This window comes from Podarcis cretensis (assembly GCF_951804945.1).
Source record: "Podarcis cretensis genome assembly, chromosome: Z".
Taxonomy (NCBI): domain Eukaryota; kingdom Metazoa; phylum Chordata; class Lepidosauria; order Squamata; family Lacertidae; genus Podarcis; species Podarcis cretensis.
This window is the reverse complement of record NC_137184.1, coordinates 16,302,676-16,330,024: the sequence shown is the minus strand read 5'-3', so window position 1 is coordinate 16,330,024 and position 27,349 is coordinate 16,302,676. Positions and strand designations below refer to the sequence as shown.

The 27,349-nt window shown below is 43.9% G+C and overlaps 1 protein-coding gene and 1 long non-coding RNA gene across 2 annotated transcripts; one reads left to right on the top strand and one right to left on the bottom strand.

Moving 5' to 3' along the window:
• The first annotated feature begins 126 nt into the window (after nucleotides 1-126).
• Nucleotides 127-26,796, top strand: CRAT (carnitine O-acetyltransferase). The gene is made up of 14 exons (XM_079961368.1): nucleotides 127-369; nucleotides 5,143-5,406; nucleotides 9,185-9,303; nucleotides 12,442-12,495; nucleotides 13,841-14,006; nucleotides 15,146-15,320; nucleotides 16,323-16,501; nucleotides 16,946-17,046; nucleotides 18,615-18,734; nucleotides 19,221-19,343; nucleotides 20,302-20,437; nucleotides 22,585-22,647; nucleotides 23,487-23,624; nucleotides 23,898-26,796. Exons 1-14 carry the CDS (start codon nucleotides 343-345, stop codon nucleotides 24,111-24,113), a joined length of 1,881 nt encoding a protein of 626 aa, XP_079817494.1. The 5' UTR covers nucleotides 127-342; the 3' UTR covers nucleotides 24,114-26,796.
• Nucleotides 19,419-20,291, bottom strand: LOC307207587. Its single transcript, XR_013834748.1, has 2 exons — nucleotides 20,212-20,291; nucleotides 19,419-19,995 (listed from the first exon to the last, which is right to left on the bottom strand). It is a non-coding gene; the product is annotated as an uncharacterized lncRNA (long non-coding RNA).
• Nucleotides 26,797-27,349: the final 553 nt, after the last annotated feature.

The following is a 27,349-nucleotide window of genomic DNA, read 5'->3' as shown; positions in this document are numbered from 1 at the left end:
CCCTTGCATGTAACACTACGCAGCGGATTCCCAAAATATGGGGGGCGGGGGGAGTGTGCCCAACCCGAAGATGGCGGAGCCTCTCCTGCTTCCTTACCCCTTTCTGTTTAGGGGGGCTGCTGCCCTTTCCAAAGATGGCTGCTTGCTAGCTCCTCCCCACAGCAGCTGCAAATTCTTGTTGCAGCTGCGGTGGTGGGTGCCTCTTGCTGGGCTACTGAAGTTGCACCCTGCAGCTCCCTGCCCTCTGCTCTCTCCAAGGCCAATAGCTCAGGACTTTGGCCTCGAGGCAGAGCCTCGACTCTTAAGCAGAAAAAAGGGGGTGGTGCAAACTTGTACAGTGCAATGCTTGCCTTCCTAGCGAGGAACATGGTAAGTGACTTTCTCTGCTGTCTTTGAATCTTTGGGGGTACAGCTGCGAGGAAAGGGCTCAGATTCTGTGGCTGGAAGAAGAGGGTTTTTTGGCGGGGGTGGGGTGCAGGGGTAGGTGGATTAGGGGTCTGACTTCAGGGAAGATCCAGGGGCAGGGCTGTTGGAAGGAGAAAAGGAAGAATTAACTCGTGTCCTGTAACTCTTGTTGCTTGTTTTCTGGAGAAGGAACATTCCTGATTTCTCCCTCTCTAATGGGTGTGTTTATTTGGCAGAGCACTCTTGGTCTCCAAGATATGTGTGGTTTTCTTTGGCAGATCATGTGAGGAGGGGGGCGAAGTTATGCAAACAGGAGAATCTTTTTTCTCTAATTTAAAAAGTACAGGAGGATTCTTAGCCAAAGAATGGGAGAAAACAAAGAGGCTCGTTTTCGGTTCTCTGAGTGGGGGGATTTGAACCCTGGTCTCTGGTTTCTAGTCCTCATTTAAACCCCACTACAACCCTGTGAGGCAGATTAGGCTGAGAGTGAGTGGCTGGCCCAAGGTCACCCAGTGGGTTTCATGGTCGAGTGGGGATTCGAACCCTGGTCTCCCAAGTCCTGATACTCTATCCACAACACCACACTGGCATATACGACACATATACTGTATATATATATAATGATGTTGTTGTTAATAATAAAATGCTTATATAGCCCATTTTTAATATTTGAAGGACGTCGCACACATGTTTGTGATAATGCTTGAGACATTTGTAAGAGCTCAATCTTTTAGTGTGGCAGTGCCTGTACTTTGGAACTCCCTGCCAATTGATATCGGGCAGGCACCTTCACTGTCCTCTTTTCAGCACCTGTTAAAAACATATAGGCGAGACCTACCCAATTATTTAGAAAGTTGATGTGTTTTAATCCATTTTCAGTCCATTGTTAACTTTTTGAAAGTCTTAAATTATAGAATTGTTCATTTTTCTTAGTGATTGTTTTATCTTTTTTGTAAACTGCTCTGAGGTTTCTTACAATCATGCGGTGCATAAATTTCATGAAATAGTATAAATAAATAAATCTTGTAAAGTGGGCCTGTATTAGCATGCAAAGCCAGTGTGCTGCAGTGGTTAGGTAAAGGTAAAGGGACCCCTGACCATTAAGTCCAGTCGTGACCGACTCTGGGGTTGCGGCGCTCATCTCGCTTTATTGGCCAAGGGAGCCGGCATACAGCTTCCAGGTCATGTGGCCAGCATGACTAAGCCGCTTCTGGCGAACCAGAGCAGCGCACGGAAACGCCGTTTATCTTCCCACCAGAGTGGTACCTATTTATCTACTTGCACTTCGGCGTGTTTTCGAACTGCTAGGTTGGCAGGAGCAGGGACCCAGCAACAGGATCATACTCCGTTGTGGGGATTCAAACCACCGACCTTCTGATCTGCAAGCCCTAGGCTTGCAGCATCCACAGTGCTGCAGCGTCCCTCTTGCTGCAGTGGTTAGGGTGTTAGATTAGGACCTAGGAGATCAGGGTTTAGATTTATTACTTGGCCGTGAAGCTCACTGGGTTTGACACCCTCTCAGAGTAGCCTACCTCACAGAGCTGTTGTGAATATAAAGCGTAGATTGGGGAGGGGGGAACCGTATATAGTAGCTTGAGTTCCTTGGAGGAAAGATGGTGTGCAAATTTAATAATACGTTTTTAAACAAGAACATGACCCTTGTAATTGCAGATGATGGGGCAAGGTGTAAAAAAAATCTTTTAAAATAATTTTAAAATAGTAAATGTTTTAAAAATTGCTTTTTTTATTAGAAAAATGTGCTAAAGTCTCTCCAAAATAACCTTAGCTTCATAGAAAATCTGAGTTGACTAGAAGGAAATGAATGCAGCAGGTGTCTTTGGCATCGATTTTTAAAATGTTTGTTGAAGACTTTTCTATATTGTCAGACGTAACGTAGAGAAAAGCGAGAATGCAGCTCTCCCTGCTTGGCAGAATCTCGGCTATCAAAATGAATTTGTGGTCCAGGATGCTGTTTTTATTCTAATCAATTCCAATTGTAAATAATTCAGGCTGCTTCAAAGCATGGAAGAAGGATATTTCTAAATTCATCTGGAAGTGGGGAAATCCAAGACTTCAACATAAAATTGTGAAAGAGGAGGCGTTGCCCTGCCAGACCTGCTAATGTATTATGAGTCAGCCTGTTTGTGTTGGTTAAAATAATGGATTACATTGGATAATGCAGACATCCTGGACTTGGAAGGTTATGATTTAAAATTCGGCTGGCATGCATGTCTTTGGTATGGGAAGGTGAAAATTTATAAAAGTTTTATGAATCATATTCTTAGGAGGAATCTGTATAGAGTTTGGGAGAAATATAAAAATTTGCAGGAAAGGAAAACACATTTATGGCTATCTCCTATCGAGGCTGTTACAATTAAGAGAGTTAATATGGCTAGAGAGTGGGAAACTTACAGGGAATTGCTGCACTTTACAGAGAGGGAAGCTAAACTGAAATCAATGGAAAATGTAAGGAGCCATGTTACAGATTGGTTACAATATCATCAGTTATGTGAAATGTTTAAAATAGACAGGAAAAATGGTTTTCAGACCAAAGCTCACAATTTGAAAAAGAACATCTACAAAACAAAGAACAACTTTTGTCTGAAACGTATAATCTGTTATTAGATTGTGAAACAAAAGACGAGCTTGTCAAAGCCTCTATGACACACTGGGCAATAGATATAGGGAAGAATACAGATTTTAACCTCTGGGAAAAACTTAGAAAAAGTGATTTGAAGTTTACAGAATGTTATTCTTTGAAGGAGAACTACTTGAAAATGATTTACAGATGGTATTTAACTCCAAGTAGGCTTGCTAAGATGTATAAGACTGAATAAGACTGAAAAATGCTGGAGATGGAAAGAGGTTGAGGGAACCTTCCTTCATATGTGGTGGGCTTGTAAAAGGGTAAAAAAAGTATTGGGAAATAATCCATAATGATTTGAAAAAACAGGTTTTAAAGTCCTTTTAAAAAAACAACAACCCCAGAATACTTTTTGTTGGGGATTATTCAGACTGAAATTCCCAGGTGTCAAAAAGGTTATGTATGCTACTGCTGTGGCCCATGTTTTGTTAGCCCAAAAATGGAAAACGAGTAAGGTCCCAACTAAAGAATGGCAACTTAAGCTAACAGAATATGTGCATCTTGGAGACTTAACGTACAGAATAAGAAAACAAGAACATACATTTAGAGAAGATTAGAAAAGGTTTATTGAATATATGGGGGGGGGGGAGTGTATACCTGAAAACGTTGGCAGCATTAAGATAAATTCAACAGTGTAAATAAGTTCTGATGGATGCAATAATGGAATACTGAATGGTTTAGTTTTTGTAAAATATGCAGAGATTTATGATATGCAAAATGAACCATGGAAAGAGAAGAAGGGAAGTCATTGATATGTTAATGAAATATACTCTGAGTCCTGTAGTAATTTCATGCTCTTTATTGCAGCTTGTAAAACATTGAATTGCCCCCCCCCCCCCCCCCCCCAAAAAAAACCTCAGGCTTTTATATACATTATTTACACAATGAGTCCAATCAGATTGGCTGATTCTGCTTCCCTCCTGGAGCCTGATTGGTCTTTTCCTGTAAGCCAATCAGTTGTTGCATTCTAGGATCCTACTTGCCTAATGTTCTAGGATCCAAGCTTAGTACATAACAGTTAAGGATGTTTAAATGAATATTTAAAATTGTAAAACAGAAAATTAAATTAGAGAGAGAGAGAGAGAGAGAGAGAGAGAGAGAGAGAGAGAGAGAGAAAGTGACAATTCTGTTACAGTTAACTGGTGATCTATGATTTAAAAAAAAATATTGTGCATATATCTGTTGCGTACTGCTTTGATTTTTGTTCCAATGAAATTGTGCTATTTATGTATTTCTTATAAATAAAGATAGGTTAAATTGTTTGTAAAGCACCACTGAAACATGCTGGTAGTCACAATGGTCTACGCTTCTAATCTCTTAAAAGTGATACATGACCTCCTTTCAGGCCCAGAGTTAAACACTACTGTATAAAAGAGGAATGTGGAAGAAAACTGAGGACTGGCATTACTAAGGGCAAGATGTCCTATCTCCACTGTGGGAGACCATATGCCTCTGAATACCATTTGCTGGGAATCCCAGTTGGGGAGAGAGTTGCTGTTGTCTTTAGGTCCTGCTTCTGGTTGGGCACTATGAGAATAGCAGGCCAGACTATTTGGGCTTTGGAGGCCTGATTCAGCTGCAGGGTTCTTCTGGTGTCCTTACACATGCTATGCATTAGTGCAGGTTTCCCAGAGTCTGAAACCCTGTTTTGCCCAGTAACTAACCTCCCTGATCCTTAACTGTGAAGCAAGTCCCAGCTTATTCTGTTGAACTAGCTTCCACTGGAATGCACCCTTTGGCTTCAATGAAATGATCTTGCTCAGTTTCCTTGCACATATACAGAAAGATCTGCCTCTGGTCTCTGATGGCAAATTATCCAGTGAAAATGCCTCATGGCCAAAGGTTTAGGATTATGTTGCATCATGTCTCTGTTTAGTCAGGCAATATTTACTGAGAGGGTAATAAATCATTCCCACCTCCCATTATTTAGGGACAGAGTATGGTGAACCACTCTTTAGTGAGCCCTGTCTTGAAGTAAAAAGGTGGACCACCTCAGTGAGGCCTGTGAAATGGGTGCATTTGGAGAGGGAGGCAGGTGCTTCCTCTTCTGCTATAAAGTAAGTGACCATATGTTTTTTTCTGCGGATTTTCAGGCAAAGCCATCAGGTTTGCTGAGGCCGGTGGCACTGAGGAAACTTCCGGGCCGGTATCTTGCCCACCAGGAGAGCTTGCCTCACCTCCCCATCCCGCCTCTCCAGCAGACGTTGGACCGCTACTTGTCTGCGCTCCAGCCCATCATCAGTGAGGAGGAACTCAGCCATACCAGGGAGCTGGTGGAGGATTTTCTGAAACAGGGCGGTGTTGGGGAGAGGCTACAGAAAGGACTGGAGAGAAGAGCCCGGAAACATGAGAACTGGGTAGGTCACAGCTGGAGGAGGTCAGGACTGCTGTAGCAGATGTGAAGGTGTTAAAGCTGTCATGTGATCCCTTTTTCATCTGGGGAAGGCAGTTGTTGTTTTTATTATTGAAATTACTAAAAATTTCTAGACCGCCCTTGATCCAAGGATCAAGGGGCGGTTTACAATATAAAAACAGAAAAATGCATAACATAATAAGCAAAAACACACACGCACAGTTTAAAAGGCCACTGATTGTTTAATTAGCCAGAAAAAGTAGGTAGGTAGAGACAAGTTTTCATAATACTATAAGTCATGACATCCAGTGAAGTTTAATGATGGAAGTATGCAGGACAGAGAGAAGAGAATATTCTTATTCACACAGTGCAAGGTTAAACTTTGGAACTCCCAAAAGAGGCAGTGATGGCAGCAGCAGCAGCAACAACAACAACAACAAATTATACTCTGGGCGGCTTCCAACAGTACATTAAAAACACAATAAAACAACAAACATTAAAAACTTCCCTAAACAAGGCTGCTTTCAGATGTCTTCTAAAAGTCAGTTGTTTATTTCCTTGACATCTAGTGGGAGGGCGTTCCACAGGGCGGGTGCCACTACCGAGAGCGCCCTCTGTCTGGTTCCCTGTAACCTCACTTCTCGCAATGAGGGAACCACCAGAAGGCCCTCGGTGCTGGACCTCAGTGTCAAGGCTGAACGATGGGGGTGGAGACACTCCTTCAGGTATTCTGAGCCGAGGCCGTTTAGGGCGTTATAGGTCAGTACCAACACTTTGAATTGTGCTCGGAAACATACTGGGCGCCAATTAGGTCTTTCTATGTACTGGGAGCCAATGTAAGCTACCAACTTGGATGGCTTTAAAAGAGGATTGGAATAATTCATGTAGGATAAGGCTATCAATCGCTGCCAGCCATGATCAATCAATCAAACATTTAATCATTTTATTTGTATGCCAACTATGCTCTGCCTCCAAAGAGGCAGCAATGCTTCTGAGTGCAAGTTGTTAGGAATCACAAGTGGGGAGAGTGTTGCTCTTGTATTCAAGTCCTGCTTATGGACTTCCCTTTGGGGCGTCTTTTTCACCACTGAGAGAACAGGATGCTGGACTAGATGGGCCACTGGCCTGATCCATTATCTTATGTTCTTACAAGGAGGGGGGGAAATGGGGGTGGGGGACCGACCATGGCTAGAGTTGTTAAGGTATACAGCACCCTTGTCCAGTTTGAAATGAAGTTGTGCAAATTGCATTAGAACCTAATGAGCATCCCCCCTGGCTCTGCTGGTAGAGTTGTGAAAGCCCAGAAAAAAACTGGAAAATTGGGTGGGGGAATCACCTCCCCCCTCCATAGACACAAATTTTTGGATTCCCCCACCCCCTGGTCTTTGGAAACAAAAACTAGAAACCATTTTTCAAGGAGAGAGGCAAAATAGGCAGAAAGGGACAGTATTTTCTCCACCCTGCAATTTTTCTGTGTTCTCTCCACCCCCGCCCCCCCCCCCCAACCAGGTCTTCACATCTTCATCTTCTAGGCCCTAATATGTCATCATCCCCTGTTCTTCCTCTCCACCCAGCCTCTCTTTTTAAATACTTTTCAAATTTACCGTTATACATTTCATTAGTTTTACAATCATTTTAACATTTCATGGTTTGACTTCCCCCTCTTTTTGCAGTTCCTTAAATTTATTTTTTAATATCTTCTGCATATCCAAACTCATTTATTTGCTCATTTAATTATCTACTTTAAATATATACTCGTATGAAACTGCAGGTTATTACAATAATCCTGCCAATGTTTACAATAATCCTGCCAATTTATCTGTAAATATTCAATAAACCATTTCCATTATTTTATAAATGTTTGTTATCTTGATTTCTTAAGTTTCACTATTTCTGCATATTCCATAAGTTTTTGTATCCATTCTTCCTTTGCTGGGACTTCTGCTTCTTTCCATTTTGGGGCAAGTAGCATTCTTGCTGCTGTAATCGCATACATAATTAAATTTCTATTCAGGTTAGTTGATTTTGTCGCTATAATTCCCAAGAGAAAAGCTTCTGGGGGGTTTTATACAAAGGTTACTTTAAACATCATTTTCAATTCATTATATATCATTTCCCTTACTACAAGACCACCACATATGATAAAACGAACCTTCTTTCTCTTTACATTTCCAACAGTTATTTGATTTATATTTATACATTTTTGTCAGTTTACTCAGTGTTAGATACAGCGGCATTGCTAGCCACTCAGGTATCTGGTGCGGGGGTGGTGTCCTGAAGCCAGGGGCAGGGTAATCTGCCCATGGGACTGGGCGAGTCTCTCCGACGCTTGGGACCTCTCCGACACTTCCCCCTCAGCTGTAGGGCAGCTGAGGGAGAGGCAGTACAATGGTACCTCAGGTTATAGACGCTTCAGGTTACAGACTCCGCTAACCCAGAAATAGTACCTTAGGTTAAGAAGTTTGCTTCAGGATGAGAACAGAAATCACGCAGCGGTGGCGCAGCGGCAGCAGGAGGCCCCGTTAGCTAAAGTGGTACCTCAGGTTAAGAACAGTTTCAGGTTAAGAACAGACCTCCAGAACGTATTAAGTTCTTAACCCGAGGTACCACTCTAGGCAGACGCAAGTCCCACGCTGCCGTTTTAGGCAGCGTGGAACCTGCAGGCGCCTAAATCATCACATCACTCCTAAAAAGTTTTGTGAGCCCTATTTAAAAAAAAAAAAAAAATCTCATTTTGTCACACACACCCCTCAGTGATGACACCTGTGGCGGGCTGCACCCCCGTTCCTCCGCCACTGGTTAGATTTCATATCATTTTCTCTCATACCATAACATGCTGTAAATTTTATATCCATATTCCACAATCGTTCCCACGCTTCCATGTCTATATTATGATTGATATCTTTTGCCGAGTGCATCATTGAGGATTTTACTTCCTCGTCCTTTGTCTCCCATTCCAATAATATTTTATACATTTTAGACAACACTTTTACCTTACATTCCAACAGGTCTCTCTCCAGTTGTGATCTTTGTTTCCCAAACCCTCGTATCCTATCTTTCTTAAATACTTCATTCAAATTATGATATTGGAACCATGCTGTTAATTTCCTTGATAATTCCTTAAATTGTTTTAATTTATACTCTCCTCCCTCTTGTTTTAATAAATTTCTGTAAGTTGTACACCCTTCTATCATATTCTTTTTCTCATAATGTGTGTGTTTGTGTGTGTCTACATGTGTGTGAAACACAAGCAAAATGTCAGGAATCGGCAAAATAAATACATTGCCAATTCTCTTAGAACACTAATTTTTTTAAGTAGAACTCTAAAGGAATGAACCCCTCCCCCACCAGTAGTAATCTATATATACTAGAAAAACTCAGTAAAGACATATAAACTGTGTTATACTTAGAAAAGACATTCTTATCATTTCCAATTCAGGCAAAACATGCTGGGCTTCTGGGTTGAGGACCGAGGCCCGTATTGTATGGAAAAACCTGCCTGTTCTATTTTCCATTCTGCAGCTAGATTAGCCTGTAGCCAATATTCAAGTTTATAAGGATCATTGCCCTCTCCAAAAGTCTTGTTCACACAGGGTATTAAGGGAAGTGGAGCGGTGCCAGCTAGCCCCACCCATGGAGTTTTGGCCATCCGGGGCACACTATGGCAGGGTGGGGCTAGCCGGCAACGATTCCCACCCATGCACTGATAACAACATGTTGAGTGAAACACCCTACTCCCAAATGGCATTGGGCTAATGATACCTTCTCTGTTCTCATCCCAGCTTTCTGACTGGTGGCTGAAAACCGCATATCTAGAGTATCGGCTGCCTGTGGTGGTACATTCCAGTCCTGGAGTAGTTTTGCCCAAACAGGATTTTCTGGATCGGCAAGGGCAGCTAAGGTAATTGTGACCACATTGGAGGTTCAGGTTCCAAGATGTGTTTGAAAATAGGATGCTGATTTAATTATGCATTGTGAACTCTTATCACAGAATACCAGCTACTGAAAGGTAACGGTGGTAGTAAGGCTCCATGCCCTGCTTTCGGGCTCCCTGAAAGATGCTGGTTGGCAAACACAGAATTTTGGGCTGGGATTCCTGTTATTTTAGCTCGGATTCCTATATTGCAAGGGGTTCACCTAGATGACCCTTTGGATCCCTTCAAACTCTACAGTTCTATGATTCTGTGGTTTACTCAGCAGGTCTCTTCCTTAATGTGGCCTCAGCTTAAAGTTTGGAAGCCAACACTGTTCCTATCTTTAACCAAGAACCCCCCGCAGCATACATTTGAAGCTGTATCCTACCACTTTAAACAGTTGTAGTTTCGTCCAAGGAATCATGGAAACTGTGGTTTGTTCAGGATGCTGAGAGTTGTTAGGATGAAGCTTCATGGAGGATGATCAGCTTGTCTGCAGAAAGCAGGTACACTCCAGAGGCGAGACATGGGTGGCGCTGTGGTCTAAACCACTGAGCCTCTTGGGCTTGCCAATTAGAAGGTCAGCAGTTCAAATCTCCGCGACAGGGTGAGGTCCCGTTGCTCTGTCCCAGCACCTGCCAACACAGGCCACTCAAAGCGACATACCAGAAAAACCCACCACATACATACATTAAAACCAGGATGGGTGGGTAGTGGGGAAAACACATTAAAAACCACTCCTTGCACTCTAAAAGGCCATAGGTAGTTAACAGCCAAAGGCCTAGTTTGCTTTTTAATTAATTGATTTTGCCTGGCACCTGAAGATATGGCGCCAGGTGAGCCTCCTATGGAGGAGGCACACAAAGAAGGGGTTCAGATGACGGTTACAAGGACTGGGTCAGTTCATATGGGGAGACATAGTCTGTAAGGTATGGGGTCCTGAACCACATGAGGTCAAAACCAGCACTTGGGCCAGGAAACTAATTGGTAGCCAGTGCAGCCAGGTCAGGATTGGTGTTATATGCTCAAAACATCCTGCCCTGGTGAGCAACCTGGCGACCAAATTATGCACCAGCTGAAGTTTCCGAACTGTCTTTAAAGGCAGTTCCGGGTATAACACAATGTACTTTAAATATCACATACACCTCCACCCGGCTGCTTTGCAATCCCATATCAATGTTCATATATGCATGTGCACACAGACACACACACAATCATTTCCTTTTTATTTTTGGCTCACACTTTTTGGGGCTGGGTGCACAGACTTAACTTTGCAGATTCAGTGTCAAGGGGAAGGGAAACCTGAGCTCACAGTCTGTGGAGGTGGAATGTTTCAGGGTGAGGATGAAAGTGCGGGAGCAATTAACCAAAGGTGAGACTGGAATGAAATGCAACAGGGCAGCTTCTCTGGGTGTAGCAGGATGGAATATATATTTAATTGCACCTTTGCCCCAGGGATCTGTGTTGTCCTTTCCCTGTAAGGACGCCTTGACCTTTGTACAGGATCACCTTTCCCACACTTCCCCCATCAGCCTCTGTTCACCTTTCATCTTTTCTCCTGCTGTGCTTATAAATACTGCCCAATCAGAGAAAAGAGCAAGGACCAGTGGAATAAAAGATCCTCTGCCTCTTTGTGTTGACACTCCAGTGTCTAAGGCTGCCTGTCCTGGGTAAATCTGCCCCCAGGGTTCAGCCCCAGAATATACTGAACCCTGATGCTCAATCCCAAATAAATTAATGAAGAGAGGAGCAGTGATACTTAAAAAAAAAATCTGTAGATGTTTAGCCCAAATGGCATATTGTGTTTATTTGAAAGTAAGTAAAGCTTGACCTCTCAGTCTTAGGCCTTTCTGCTTGTAAGTAAGTCTTGGCTGAGTTCAGTGGTGATTTGTTTGCTAGTTCAGAACTCTTTCCACCTGCAGGATAGGTGTTGCAATTCAGCAGGTTATTGAGATAACCCAGGTGGCTGTGGATGTTGCTGCTTTTGATTGCGTCAGTGAAGGCAGTTGATAGTCCTAAAACCAGGTGTGGAAAACATCTGGGCTGGGGGCCAAATTTGGCCCTCCAAATCTCTTTGTGAGGCCCTTGAGACTCCCCCTCAGCCACACACACCCCTCCAGGCTGCTACTCTCTCCTCCCCACTCCCCTTGAGTGCAGCTGCTTACCTGGAATGTGTTGTGGAACTGTCACAATGCCTCTCTTATTCCTGGATGGAGGGTGGAGGGATGTTATTTGTGTGTGTATTCTGGGTTGTGTATGTATTCTGGGTTGGGTTCAGCTACATTTCATTTGTGGTAGGCACATGCAAATTAGTTTCTGTCAACTTTTGTGGGTCTTATCTAAGTATGGCGTTGGATATAGCCTTCTGACTTTATTGTGGCTAGAACATAGTCTCCTGGGGCAAAAACAGTCACATCTGTTGCACTGCCCACGTTTTTCTCTCGCTCCACCCACCCCCAGCATGTGGCCCCTGGAAGGTAACCCATGGCAGAATGTGGCCCTCTGGCTGAAAATGGCTCCTGCTCTCTCTTTTTTGTACCTATATCTTATATTCTAATAAAAATAAATGGATTCAAACTCTTAGTAAATATGTTGATAGCTTTTTAAAGCTGCCTCTTGCGGGGGAGGTGCATTTTCATCAGAAAGAAATCTAAACTGAACCATGCTGGGTTTTTTACATAGAATCACAGAATTGTAGAGTTATAAGAGACCCCGAGGGTCATCTAGTCGAACCCCCCAGCAATGCAAGACTCTCAACTCCAACATACAGATAGCCATTCAACCCCTGCTTAAAATCCTCCAAGGAAGGAGATCCCCCCACCTCTCTTGGGAATCTGCTCCACTGTCGAACAGCTCTTACATGTGGGGAGTTGTGTCACTCCATCCCCACTGACCATCATGCAGCTGTGTTCAGACATGCAGCAGGCACACGCACCCAGCAGGACCTGAAAAATGGGACAGTTTTATCGTGTGATTCTACAGAATGTATAAACTAGACTGGGATTCCAGGTGTTTTTAAGTATAAGGCCGCTGGCTGAGGATCTGCATAAGGTAAGAGCTCTTGCACTCCTGCTGTTTAATCTGTGTTACATCTCCATTTCCCCACTGCTTTCTGCTTTTTGCAGGTTTGCTGCGAAGCTGATTGAGGGGGCTTTGGACTTCAAAACCATGATTGACAAGTGAGTTGCCTCTTCTTTCCCACCCACCCTCCCAGTGGTTCACTCCCCCCCCCATCCCTCCCTCCTCTCCTTTTCCTTTCCTTTTGTGCCCTTTAAATTGTAAGTCTGAGGGTAGAGGCTGTCTTATAACTAACCACCATCAGCCACCCTGGGAGCTGCTTTTTGGCTGAAGAGCGCTGGGTCACGACATTTTAAATAAATATATGTTCGTATTGCAGTATCTGTATGCATGATGCTTAGGTACAAAAGGGCAGATCTCTGCCCCACAATTCAAACTCCTGCATGAGAGTAAACAACAAAAGAAAACAGGATAGCAATACAGTGTTATTTTCAGTAGTACGTATTTCAGCTCTGTTAGGGTTTTAGTCTTAATCTAATTGACTACAGGCAAGACTTAATTCTGAATATATCAGGAGTATTCAAATCCTCCCTCAGCCATGTAGCTCACTGGATGTGGCCTTGGGCCAGTCACTGCCTCTCAGCAGCAGGTGGACTTTGGTAATCTTTTGTAACATGGTGCCCTTTGCGAGGGGGTGGACTTCGGTAATCTTTTGTAACATGGTCCCTTTGTGAGGGCAAAATTTGGCACCTCCAAATGGATCTTCTCAGTTACGGATTTTGTGCCCCCTCGACTTGGCACCCTGCCTGCACTGCCCTAAATTTGGTGCTGCTCTCAGCCTAACCTCCCTCACAAGGTTGTTGTGGGAATTACATGAGGAGGGGAAGAACCATGTAGTTCACCTTGAGCGCCTTGGAGAAAAAGATGGGGAGGGGAATGCAATAAATAATCCCCCTGCCTGTCTTATACACACCAAGGCTTGTTCACACGTTACACAGAACATGGGTACACAATGTCTCCACATAGGTACAGGTTTTTGTGCAAAAGAGGGTACACTTGTTGAATTGTGCAGCTCAACTGTTTGTGGACGCAGATTGTACACTTGCTGAATGTAACATGTGAACACTCCTGCAGACACACACACACACACACCTTTGTCTGATCTGTTGAAATTTGAAACGGCCTCCTTAAGTCAATTGCCCTGATTTCAAAAACAGAGCCATAGTGATGTTTTTTTCTCGACTCGAGTTCCCCATCCCTGCGACAAAACTGAATGTTTGATTGTGGAACTGTGCCTGGCTCCATAAAACAGCCTCCCTCGAAGGCCGTCCGACAGCAGCTTTGTACAGGGAGGTTTTCAGTGTTTCAGGTTATTTATGTTTTGATATTTTGGTGGAAGCTGTGCAGACTAGAGCGGCTGGGGCAACACAGTCAGACAGACAGCATATCATCATCATCAACAACAACAATTTTGAATCTTCTTTCTCTTCATTGTTCCTTGACCAGTGAGACACTTCCTGTGGAATACCTGGGTGGGAAACCCCTCTGCATGAACCAATACTACCAAATCCTCTCTTCCTGCCGTATCCCTGGCCCCAAACGGGACTCTGTTGTGAATTACGCAAAAGGAAAGAAGCCTTCAACGCATATCACTGTAGTCCACAACTTCCAGGTATGCAGGCAGCTCTCAGTTAATTTGAAGTTTTGGGACTAGACCACATGCTCCTTTTTTCTTCACATTCCCTGTGCCATCTCTGTATAAAGGTGGGGTAGGCATAGGGTTGCTGGAGGGTTTTGTTTAGTTCACATTTTTAAATAAGTTCACACAAGCAGCCTAATAAGCAGGTTGGAATGCCCTTACTAGTTTCTGCACACATCTGAGTTTTGTGATGCACTTTACTACTCCAAAAGCAATAATGAAAATAAGAATGCAAGAAGAGCCCTGATGAATGAGGCTAGTGGCCCATCTAGTCCAGCATCCTAGCAGTAGCAACATGATGCCCATTATGGGAAACTCGGTAGCAGGATTCAAGCACAAGAGCAACACTCTCCCTTCCTGTGGTTCCCAGCATTGCTGTCTCCAACCATAGAGGCAGAGAATAACCACCTGTGACTGGGAGCCATTGATATATGCAACAAATTTGTCTACTCTTTAAAGCCATCCAAGTTGGTGGCCATCTCTACCTTCATGTGGGAGAATATTCCATAGCGCAGCTTTATTTATTTACTACTACTGCGCTTCATCTTAAGGTCCCAGGTTACAGCATTAAAACAAAATATTAAAAACAATTAAAAATAACTTACCTTCACATAAGTAAGGTGGGTCTTAAAACTGTACACCTCAAGTGTCAAAAGCCAGGGCAAAGAAAAGCATATTTATTCCATCATTTGCCGGAAGCTGTGTAATGAAGGTGCCAGGTGCACCTCTGATGGGAGGGAGTTCCACAGCTTAGGGGCTGCCACAGAGAAGGCCCTTCCTTGGGGCACTGACACTCCCAAGCCTTTAAGTTAAAAGGAATCACCAAGAGGGTCCCTCCTATTGATCTCAGCATCCAAGAGGGTCTGTAGGGAAGGAGGCGGTCTTTCAGATGCTTGGGAGTATGCACTGTGTGAAGGACTTCCTTTTATCTGTCCTCCAATATTCAGCTTCACTGGATGTCCTCAAGTTCAAGTGTAAGGGGGAAACGCGTCAGCCATTTGATGGACCAAGTTCAGCATTTTATGTGTGTGATCCTCACTTGCTCTATTTTGAATGAATAAATATGAGTGCCAGGCACCAGACTCTCCTCTCCTCTCCTCCCCTCTTCCCAGTTCTTTGAGCTGGATGTCTACAGCAGCGATGGCAGCCCCCTGACGACTGACCAGATATTTATTCAGCTGGAGAAGATCTGGAACACCTCCCTCCAAACCAACAAGGAGCCAATTGGGATCCTGACCACCAACCATCGCAACAGCTGGGCAAAGGCCTACAATAACCTCATCAAGGGTCAGTCTTTTGAAATGGTACCCGTGCCATTGAACTGGCTGCCTTACCCTTGTGGAAGGAGATGCCAGACTGGGGACGGGGAGTGTACCTCCCTAGCAGGTGGGGGTGAAGGTTGAAATTTGGCCCAGCCTCCTTCCCACTTCCCAGAACAATATGCAAGCCCAAACACAGTCATCCTTGAAAACATGTCCATCTCAGGGTTTGTTGATGCAGTTCTCCAACTGCATAAGGTGGACAATAAAATATTTTTGTGGTTCCCCATGGCTCGGATGCAGGGTGCATATTCACCAGGAACTGGGCATTTAGTATTGTGGGCCTAATTTTATGCAGCTCCCTTCCAGTCAAGGTCAGACAGACCCTCTCTTCCTGTTGAACTTCCAACCCCTACTTTTTTTATTCCAATGGGCATTTTTGTTGAGGTTCAATTTTTTTCATTTCAGAGTATTTATATTGTTATATTGTATTTTTGTAAACCACGGAGAGATTATTGTAGTCAAGTGGTATATAAATTGTTTAAATACAATAAATTTCTTAACCACCATTGGGTACCCGGGTGGATTAACACAATAAAAACAATTCCAACCTAGATTAGTTTGTTCTTTCTTTCTTGTATTTTATGTTGAAAATTGTGTGTGTGTGTGTGTGCGCGCGCACACACACACACACACACACCGTCCCAACCATAAAAATGTAAAAACAATCCCATATATAACCAATGATGCAGACATTTAAAAACAATTTCATATATAAAAATAGTTGAAAATAGCTCTGATACAGAGATGGACTGTAAAATGCATACGCTAAAATGTGCACTAAGAAGAGCTTGGTTTTTTTAAATTATTAAAAAAAGCATGCAGAATTGCATTGTATTAGGGGAATTTACTTGTAAAAAGAAAAAGTGTATATTAAGACAAAATTATAAACAGTTTTTGAATGCATGTAGAGAAATGTGTGGTAAAATGTTTTGCACCATTTCTGGTCCTTCCTGACATTTTTCTCCAGACAAAACCAACAAAGAGTCTGTGCGTTCAATTGAAAAGAGCATCTTCACTGTCTGCCTGGATGCACCAATGCCCCGTGTCTCAGACGATATCTACAGGAGCCGTGTGGCTGCCCAGATGTTGCACGGTGGGGGCAGTCGCTGGAACAGTGGGAACCGCTGGTTTGATAAAACGCTTCAGGTGGGTGCTGGGGTGTGTGGCTAAAGTGCAATAGAATTATTTCCTATAGCAGTTTCATTCCTTCACGGAAGGTTTAAAACTCTGTTTTAGCTTCACTGTAGGAAGACAGCAGGGATGAATGAAGTTCCACCACTAAGACAACTCTTCCCTTAAATCACTCCCCTTCCATATCTATCTATCTATCTATCTATCTATCTATCTATCTATCATCTATCTATCTATCTATCTATCTATCTATCTATCTATCATCTATCTATCTATCTATCATCAAAGCTGTGTCAGGCTGAACTTTTTCTATACTTTATTACTGTAGATCATGGCATAAATAAAGGTTGGCATAACATAATATGAGAAAAGATCCCCATTATCAGCTTCCTTGCCCCTCATCTCTGGCTTGTTCACCCATGCAGCCCTTCTCTCACTGTCTCAAAAATTGCTTTGCAGTTTATCGTGGCCGAGGATGGCTCCTGTGGTTTGGTGTACGAACATGCTCCCTCGGAGGGTCCCCCTATTGTCGCCCTACTAGATCATGTTGTGAACTATACGTAAGTTTCTGTTGTTTCTCTGTGAATGTGATCCTTTCTCCTACTGGGAATGTAAGTGGCTGTGCCCATGATGGATTGTTCATGATAATACTTATCTTTTATATCATGGGTTCCCAGCTGTCTGCAAGCTGCATTTAGGTGGTCCATGGCATACTTGTGGATTTCTAGCCAAAGACAGGAGACGGCACATGCATCACATTAAGTGTTCATATTCATTTTTAACTCTGGCTATTGCTTCTGTTATGTCCAGTAAGCCCTTAACTTACATGGGGATTACGTTCCAGGAATCGCACCTGAAGCCAAAAGCGCATATAGCCTACCTACTTTCCACCCCCTTAATTTTTTTAATTGCCGAGCACATAAAGCTGAATGCACACAAGTTAAATGCATATAAGATGCGGGCTTACTGTACCAGTATCTCATTGCATTACAGTTTGGAATTCTATGGAATTCAAATTGCAGTAAACTGTGATGTACAAGAAATCAAAGAAGCAATAAATATACAATTAAAAATCATTCGGCATCTAGGATGTAGGCAGAAAAAAATAATTAAGAGGTCTGCCAGGACCTTCATCAGTTTTCAAGTGGTCCATGGGAGGGGGGGGCGAGTTTGGGATCCACTGTTTTATATAATGCACATATATTACTTCATAGTAATTTTTTATAGCAGGGGTTGTATATATATATATATATATTTTATGGCCCAAGGGCTGCATTCATTTGTGGCCATTTGTTTGGGGGCCTCATGCCAGCAGTGGCTTTGGCCACCCCACAGCCACAGCCACACAAGCCTGCAGGAGACCTGCTGTATAAACTTACATGTACGAACACCCACCAAGACTGTGCATAGCCTCCCATTCCTCATGTGTGCAGATGGGGATACACTCAACAGATGACCAGGCCTCTGGGCATGGTGGAAAGGTTTAAACCTTTTCACCCTCTCCAGCTCTGTGTTTATTTTATTTTTATTTTATAAATCTTTTTAAGCCATTACTCTCCATATTTGTTAGATCTTGAGGGGGTGTTTTCAGAGGACCACTTCAGTCTCCAGGGCTGATGTTCACTACCCCTGCCTTACACCAGCCCTGTAAGGTGAATGAATATTATTTCCACAAATGGGCCTGCAGCAAAATGTTGCAGCATACACATAAAAACAGCTCTTCTGTTTATGGAGTGCCAGGGAGCCATGCCATTTTCAGGATATTATATAAGTTGTAAGGGGCATGAACAAGACATGTTGTTCTCTCCCCCTGCCTTCCATTGTCATACCATTAAAATCCCAATTAAAACCTAAATGCATAGGTAAACAGGACCATCTTTGCCTGGTGCCTAATATTGATGGTGCCAAGTGCACCTCACAGGGGAAGGCAATGCTCAGCCAGAGAGCCACCACTGATAAGACCTTGTTCTTTTTGCCACATTCCACGCCTCCCTTGGAGGGGGCACATGAAGCAGGGCCTTATGCATCCAGGATCCTGTTCTTTGCTGTGTTGTATAGGATGTGATGCTCATAACTGAAAACACCACCTTCTGTTCTTAACATCTCTTTGGTGGTTGTTCTTTGGTAGAAAGAAACCAGAATTGGTGAGATCTCCCATGGTTCCCTTGCCGATGCCTAAGAAACTCCGGTTTAACATCACCCCAGAAGTGAAGAATGATATCGAGAAAGCGAAACAGAACCTTAACATGTGAGTTATCCATGGGGCACAATAGGAGTTTTCCAGAGGAGACAGGTTCAGGAATGAACAAGAGGAAAAAGACTTCCCCAGAGTCATGCCAACACAGGATGGAGACTGGCTATCTCAGCTTCCACTTAAAGCAAATATGAAGAGGGGGGAATCAAGTTTCTAGTTCCTGTGAGGGGCTGTTTAGAATCTTGAAGATCTTTTCATTGGGCTCAGAGTAATTATCTTTTTTGTTGCTGTTGCATGCGGTAGCACAGACGTGAGGCAGAAAGAAGTAATCTGCAGTCTCTTAAAGGGCCGGTCATTCTCCTAGTCCTTTGAAGTTAAATGTGTAGCAGGCAGGAAGCATTGAGTCAAATGTGTAGCGGGCAGGAAGCATTGGAGCAGTAGCTGATGGAAATACCAGCAGGGATATTGCCAGAAACATCTAGCTCTCCAACCTATTGATAAACATCTCAAGAAAGCACGTCTTCCTCTGTCCTTCTGCAGCCTGGTGCAAGACTTGGATATCAGTGCAATTGTCTTCCACCAGTTTGGGAAGAATTTCCCCAAGTCGGAAAAGATCAGTCCAGATGCTTTTATCCAGATTGCTTTGCAGCTGGCCTACTACAGGTAGGTGACAGGGAAGGGGAAGGGGACAGGTGCTCTACTTTACTTTCTAGTAGCAACCAGAAATTTCACAACAACTTTCTTGAGTCTGCTTGACAGTTTATGCAGTCTGAACATACTGAAACCAAGGTTAGGGAAAAATTTTCAGCCCAAAGGCTGCATTCCTTCCGGGAGGCCGCATGCTGGGGGGAAAGTGGGAGAGCGACAAATGATAAGTTTACCTTAGTGTAGTACTTAGTGTAATAGTGTAGTGTAACACACTAATTACCCTCTAACAAGGCAAACAAGGACTGTTATCAGATGTCAAGGACACATTCTAGGCACATCAGAACTCATGGATAGTGCAAAGCAAGGCATTGGGTGTGGTCTGGGGAGAATACCAAGGGCCAGATAGAGAGGGCTGGAGGGCTACTTTCCTGGCCTAGAGCCAGCGGGTTCCAAATTCCATAGAGGAATGTTTTCCCAATTTCTGAGGCATCCTTCAGTCCCACACCCCAAGGCATTCAGTTTTAAATTCAGGAGGGGTTCCCTCCTCTAGGAGGAACTCGCCTCCTGTGTCCCTGCAAGGTGCACTGCTTTGGAAGGAGCAGGGGTTCATTCAGAGATGCGACAGGCAGCTGCAGAGGCCCAAAGGTTCTGTGGCAATCCTTGCCCCCTGCAAAAAGAAAGGCACAAGAATAAGCGGTAATGATATTTGAAAGGCCTCAAATTGAAACCTTCTTGAGAACTTCCAGCAAAGGAGACTAATGGGACCCCAGTAATTGTGGGGTATTCAAAAATACCTGTAAAAGGACCCTCTCTGACAGGCTGCTGTGAGAATAGGATGCTGGAACTAGATTGGTCCCCTTCAGCCTGATCTAGCAGGGCTCACCTGATGTGCGTTCTCTCAAATTCTTCAAAGAGTCATTTCTGATCTGCTGGCTGTTTCTTCTGCTTGTTTTTTCTGTCAACCTCCTCCTAGGATGTATGGGGAGGCCTGTTCCACCTATGAGAGTGCCTCACTCCGGATGTTCCGCCTGGGCCGGACAGACACGATCCGTTCTGCCTCTGTAGATTCTCTCAAGTTTGTGCAAGCCATGGATGATTCTGGCAAGCAGGTGGGAAAAGCGGATTCCTTTGCTGCCCATATTGACCCTTAGATGGCTTCCCCCCTCCCCATGGAGAGCAAGAGGGAAGTTCCCCATTGTATGAGGGCCTTCAGCTCATGCAGCACTGGATGGAACCCAAACATAACTTATAAACCACGCTGGATCGAACCATTCAGAATGGTCTCTTATGAATAAAGGCTTCATTTGTTAAAAGAAGATCTGTCAGCCAGCCAGTGATAACACAGGTAGCAATTAGAACTACCATAGAGACTGTTGTCCTTGGCAACCAGAGCAGCCCAAATGTGATCATAGAGAGGAGAAGTCCTGCTTCATGGTTACCAAAAGAAGTGAAACCCCTAAGGGTGCAGCAGAGGCCCAGAAACTGTTCTGCTGGAACATACCTGTTCTCCTTGCTATTTTTATGAAAACGTTAATGTTTCATATTCAGTATACCGTATCTTTGTTTTTCATTGTAAGCTGCTTTGTATATTATATTAATAGAAAATTGAGATATGGCTATTAAAACTAAGAGAGGCTGCAATCCAAGCCCCACTTACCTGGGAGTAATTCAGTAGGTCCTACTTCTATGTAAAAATGGTTAGGATGGCACAATAAACATCTTTTATTCACCACATATCAATCACCGAAACGATCTTAGCTTGAGATTGGCGATATGACAGACAACGAGCAATGGGACAGCCCATGTTACCCAAAGACCATTTGAGCTTTAAAGGGTCTGGGGAGAGGTTTCCTGTGATGACCCTTTTTACTGGAAAAATAATACTCTTCATGAAGAACAGTCAGCACAGATGTGTGAAAAGTTACCTTGGCTACCAGGCCAAGTTCAGGGTGTTGCTGCTAACCTATAAGGCACTATACTGCTTAGGACCAGGTTACTGTACTTCAGAGGTTACTAGCAGGAGAAGCTCTCCTGTAGACCACAGTAACCTACTCGGTATATAAAGGATTATCCCTTTATATACCCAGTAGGTCACTGTGGTCTGCAAGAGAGCTTCTCCTGCTAGTTTAAAAGACCGCAGAAGCTTGCTGTGCAGTAACTCGGAGCAGGGCCTTCAGTGTGGTTGCCCCTGTTCTGTGGAATGAAATTCCTGACAATATATGACAGGTTCCAACTATCTGCTCATTCTGGGAACCATTTAAGATACTTTTTTTTCAACAAGCTTCCCCCAGCAGATGTTCTCATTTTGCTGGAGAAGAGTGGAAGAGTGAAGAAGAGCAGAAAGGAGAGTGTGCCCAGGCAGGGAGAAAGATAAATAGCTACACCCTCTTCCTGTCAGGTCACAAGGGGAGTGTTCTCACAGAGTTCTCCCTAGCAAATTTACAGGAACACTCTGCGAGCCTCAATCCTTTTGTGCACCTCTGCTGTGGGTATCCATTTTGTTTGTTTAAAAAATAAAAACCTTCAAAGTGGTTTTCCAAAAATAATAAAACAATAGAATTATCAGTAAGAAAAATGAACAATAATCTTAGACTCTGAAAAAGTTAAAATAACAATAGACTAAAAACAGTTTGAAACTTGCATTGACTTTCTAAATATCTTGGTAAAGGGACCCCTGACCATTAGGTACATTCATGACCAACTCTGGGGTTGCGGCGCTCATCTCACTTTATTGGCCGAGGGAGACGGCGTACAGCTTCCAGGTCATGTGGCCAGCATGACTAAGCCGCTTCTGGCAAACCAGAGCAGCGCACAGAAACACCGTTTACCTTCCCGCCGGAATGGTACCTATTTATCTACTTGCACTTTGACGTGCTTTTGAACTGCTAGGTTGGCAGGAGCAGGGCCCGAGCAACGGGAGCTCACCCTGTCGCGGGATTCAAACCACCGACCTTCTGATCGGCAAGTCCTAGGCTCTGTGGTTTAACCCACAGCGCCACCCATGGCCCTCTAAATATCTTGGTAGGCGTGTCTAAACAAAAATGTTTTTAGCATGCACCGAAAAGAGTGCAGTGGAGGCACCTGCCTGATGTCAGTAGGCAGGGAGTTCCCAAGTTTAGGTGCTGCCACAGTAGAAGATTGAGTTCTTACAAATGCAGAATGGAAAATAAATGAAAGAGTTGGAACTCTTGTTAGGCAGGTGGGCTGTTGAAATGGAGTAGTTTTCAGCAGCTGTTCTTTCTCATTCCTCCCTCAGGACCTGGCGAAGGTGGAACTACTGAGACAAGCCACCCAGGCTCATCGTGCCTACACTGACATGGTAAGTTCCTATAATGCCCCATTTGCCTTAATGAGCCACCCTTCATTGATAGAGAGCAGATTCTCTGGTGGTCCAATAGGTGCCTAGTAGGAAGAGTTTTCAGTGTGTCACAGCAGGAGTCTTGCCTGCTAGTGAGCTTGCAATTACTTCCATAAAACAAGAAAACAACAAAAGAGGTAGCCCTTGGATCACCTCCTATGTGATCCATAAGGTGGGTGAGGATCCAGCTATATGCCCATTGCTGAGTGGACACCCAAACCAATTCACACATTGTTCAGGAGGTTAGTGCAGATCAGGACCAACTTTTACTGGATTCCCTTCATATCCCTACATGGTACCAAGTTATCCAGGAGAGAGCCTTCTCCCCTGCCCCAATTTAGACCAACTAGCCCACTTTAACTGTCAGAGAAAGCCCTTGTGGCCATGCCTGTCCTGCAGAAATCTGTCTGGTAGAGTCTACTCTGCAGTGGCACCCACCTCGTGGAAGGCACATGAATTCCACCAATTGCTGGAAATCTGTTTGCCCAGATAGCCCCCACCTGCTGATGTTTTACTATCCCTTTTTCAAAAATCTATTTAAAGTATTTACCAGGGTTCAAATTCCCCCACTTGGCCATGAAGATCCGCAGGTGACCTCTCAAGATTGTTGTGGGAATTAAACGAGGAGGGGGAGAACTACCTTAAGCTCCTTGGAGAAAGTATGGGATAAAAATGCAGTGCAGTAAAATAAAATAAAATAAAAAATTGGGTGTTATAGCTGTATCTGGCTGCAGAGAGAACATTGCTGCCCATTGTTTGTTGGTGTAGCTTTTTGCAATGCATTTCTTTCAACCCTTTAGGCAATTAGAGGGGATGCAATAGATCGCCACCTCCTGGGGCTGAAGCTCCAGGCCATTGAGGACCTTGTCAGCATGCCTGAACTGTTTATGGATACTGCGTATGCTGTTGCCATGCACTTCAAGCTCTCCACCAGCCAGGTAAACAGCAGCTCGCCTGACTAATCAAGGAGGGGACATATGGGCTTGTTGAATTAAACTAAATAACCTTAGTTAGATCTTGAATAAAAGTGCAGCTAATTATTACTGTTTTGAATTTTACTGTGTTGTGATCTTTCGTGGGTTGTGCAAGCCGCTATTCTGAATGCTTTTTATGGGGGGGGGGGGTTCTGGTGGAACCAAGCGGGGTGGTGTCCTGAAAGAGCCTGGGGACCACTGATACAAATGAATATGTCTCCTCCCCCTCCTCTGTAGGTCCCTGCAAAGACTGACTGCGTAATGTGTTTTGGCCCAGTGGTCCCAGATGGCTACGGGATCTGCTACAACCCCATGGACGAACATATCAACTTTGCCATCTCGGCCTTCAACAGTTGCGCCGAAACAAATGCAGCCCGGATGGCACATTACCTAGAGAAGGCTCTCTTGGACATGCAGCTGCTCCTCAAATCGAACCCCAGGTCTAAACTTTAAAGGTGGGGGGAGTTGTGGTTTAAAGCCTTGGAGGCTCCAAAATCCAGACAGTTGCACAAAGGCTTCAGCTGCAGGGAGTGTCTTACATCCCTGATCTCCATGGAGTGAGGCCTGTTTGTGGTTCTAGGACTGCTAGGCCAAAAAACAGACAAACTAAGCTAAAATAAAAATACGTTTGGTTTTTGTTTTGAAAGGAGCTTGGAACAGACAGACTTTATCCTGTGATCATGAAGTGCCTTATTGCTTCCCCAGAATTGGGGGGGGGGGATAGGTTTTTTTCTTGTCATACCTGCATTTTTTTTTGCTGTGAAAACAAGAATGTAGGAATGGCAGCCTGCTTCCCACCTCAAACAAGTCCAGAGGGCAGGCAGGGAATTCCTGCTTCCCTGTAGACCAGGGGTAGTCAACCTTTTTTTACCTACCGCCCACAAATGCATCTTTCTTGATGGTAAAATTTCCTTACTGCCCACCAGTGCTCGATGGAAGGAAGATTCAGCTTGTGCTGTAGAACCCCCTCCCACCCACCTAGAATCCTGAAACGCCCACTAGTGGACGGCAGGGACCAGGTTGACAACCCCTGCTGTAGACACTGAGAAGGAACTGAAATTAACTTGAGGCCGCCTCTGGATCTGTCACCAGCTGCGTTTCCTCATGGCCTCTTCATAGAATTATAGTTGGGAAGGATCTTCCAGTCCAGCCCCCTGGGTTCGGTCCGGCAGCTCTGTGCCAATCCTGTGTGCTTGGGGTGGTTTGCTTTATGATGGGGAGGTGGGCTTCTCAAACCAAGGAAATATGGTCGCCTTTCTACTTTGCTGCTAGCTTGGAGAGGGGATCGTTGCAGTGTAGCTTTATCTGTTTTCTATGCCCTCAACACCCATCCACAGCTCAGATCTCCGTTTTGTGTTTGCTTGGGTGTTTTGGGAATCCATCAGGATGGGAGCACCCCCTGCTGTAACAGGTTCCTATCCCCTGCAGATCCACCCATTTTATTGTTTGATAATAAAGCACTCTTCGTTGTTGAAGAAGTAGGTGTTCTGGCCATTTTCACTGTAGATTGCCGACACCTCACCTGACACAGAAGTATGCAAAGATCAAGCAGTCTAAAGGATTTGCTGGGTCTTGGTAAAATCTACGAGAAACTGGTGAGAAGTCAAGTAGTCGGGGAGAAAGGATGGGGTCTGGCTAGAAGTAAGAATCTGCCGGGGGGGGGGGTGTGTGTCTCCAACCACCCTGTTCTATCCTCTCTCTTTTTGGAAACTCTTGATACTATGGCAGGGCTAGGAAACATGCAGCCCTCCAGATGACTTAAAGCACCTTAGAGACGAAAAAGTTTCATTATAATAAGAGATTTTTGTGGACTATGATCCATTTCAACTGCAGAAGATGCAGGTTAGCAAGCATTATGTACCCATTTGCACACAAACCACAAGTGCCTGCTTGCCAGTTTAGTCTTCCCCTGCATCTGATTGAACTGTGGTCCAGGAAGCTTATGCCAAAATAAACATGTTAAATTTGTAATTGCCGAGATAACTTTTGTGGTTGTTACTTAATCTCTCAAATCTGGCTCAGGTGTGGAATTGGCACCAAACTTTTTGCCTTGATAAGATTTTTAGAACAGGCATGAGGAACCTGTGACCCTTTGGGTGTTTTTGGACAGCATGGCCAGGGGTGATGGGAGTTGAAAGTCCAACATCTTGGGGGGGAGGGTTGCCCATCCCTGTTTTTAAAGGCAAAATAGCAAGGCCAAACACAGGCCATATGCCAAGTTCTGAATAAATTCCTATCACTTTGGGCATGAGAAGAGAAACATTAGAGGCAGAAGCACAGAGTTGTGCTCTTAAAGGCTTAAGCCCACTCAAGTCTGTATTGGATTTGTGCCAAAGAGATCTGCGTTGTTTCCCTTATAGAATACCATTTTCTGCTGTCAATGTGTTCAAGAGGCATCTTGGCAGTCATGAGGACTAGCCACTGGCTTTTATGGAGGTTGAGATTAAAGAAAATTCTCCTGTTTTACAAGTGCCTTATATTGCCCACTCCTAGGGAGAAAGGGAGATTGTGTTAATGTAGGACTGTTTACATGTTGCCATGTGTTTCCCCATTTTAAACTGTATTTGGTATGTTTGTTGTTTTAATGGTTTTAACCTCATCACTTCTTTGAAGCTTAGTGCCTAGATTCAGGTGTTAAATATATTTTTTTTAAAAACCAACCCTGATATTTATACATCAGTGTTCTATGTAAAATTATTGAAAGTGGAGAGAGCATGAACAGAAGTCTAGGGTTTGAATCTTACCTTAGCCGTGAATGTCCCTGCAATCTTAGTACAGGCCTACCTGATGGGTTGTTCATTTCTAAGGATTGTCGAGATGTACTTTGAGCTCTCAAGAGCTAAACAATTACATTTTGAATTGCCAAACTACTTAATGTATGCTGGTTTCCCATCACTTATGGTATTAAAAAGATAAAATCTTCATTGCCCAAGCTGTTCAGCAGTAGCTTCTAGCATACTGGAATGTTAGAACAGGTGCTTTCTCAAACCACTGCAGAATCTTTGGTGCATGTAATTTTATAATGCTTCTGATGAATGTTTGCATGATCTGCTTGTAAATTGTAATATATGTATGGGCCTAAAAACGCTCACTGGTATTGTGTGTAAACTTAACCCAATTAAAACTGAAATTTTAAGCTGTTTGTTTCTGCATACTGGTACTGAAGATGGTGTATTTTCTTCACTTGTGCATAGCAAAAAAGTGAAACATTACTGTAAATGCTTAGATTGTAGATGCATTATTAGACACAAAGAAAGATAGCTTCCTCCTCTCTGTGCTGGCTGACAGAAGTAGCTCTTTCCAGGAACCATCAGCCACTCTATTCCCCTCTCACCATTGGGTTTTTTCACTCGCCTTCTGCCCCATTGTATCAGATCTGTTCCTCAAACTGACCCTTTTCTGTGTTTTTAAACATGCACTGTGTATAGGGTGCTTTTTCTACTTTGCAGCCCAGGGTGCCAAAGTCCATAAAGTTGACGCAGGAAGTTGGAAACGACCTTTCTCTCACTTCTATGGATTTTTTTCAAGACTGAGATTAGCAGCGCTGGTCTTGATCTTAGTCTGGAAAAGTTGAATAGAAAAGGAGAGGAGGAAAGAGCAGTGTCATTTTCATGGTCCCCTCTGGCTTCTATGTACTTGTTTAAGGCTGTGGTTGCTCTCTTCTGAAAGGAGGCCAGAGTGGGTGGGGA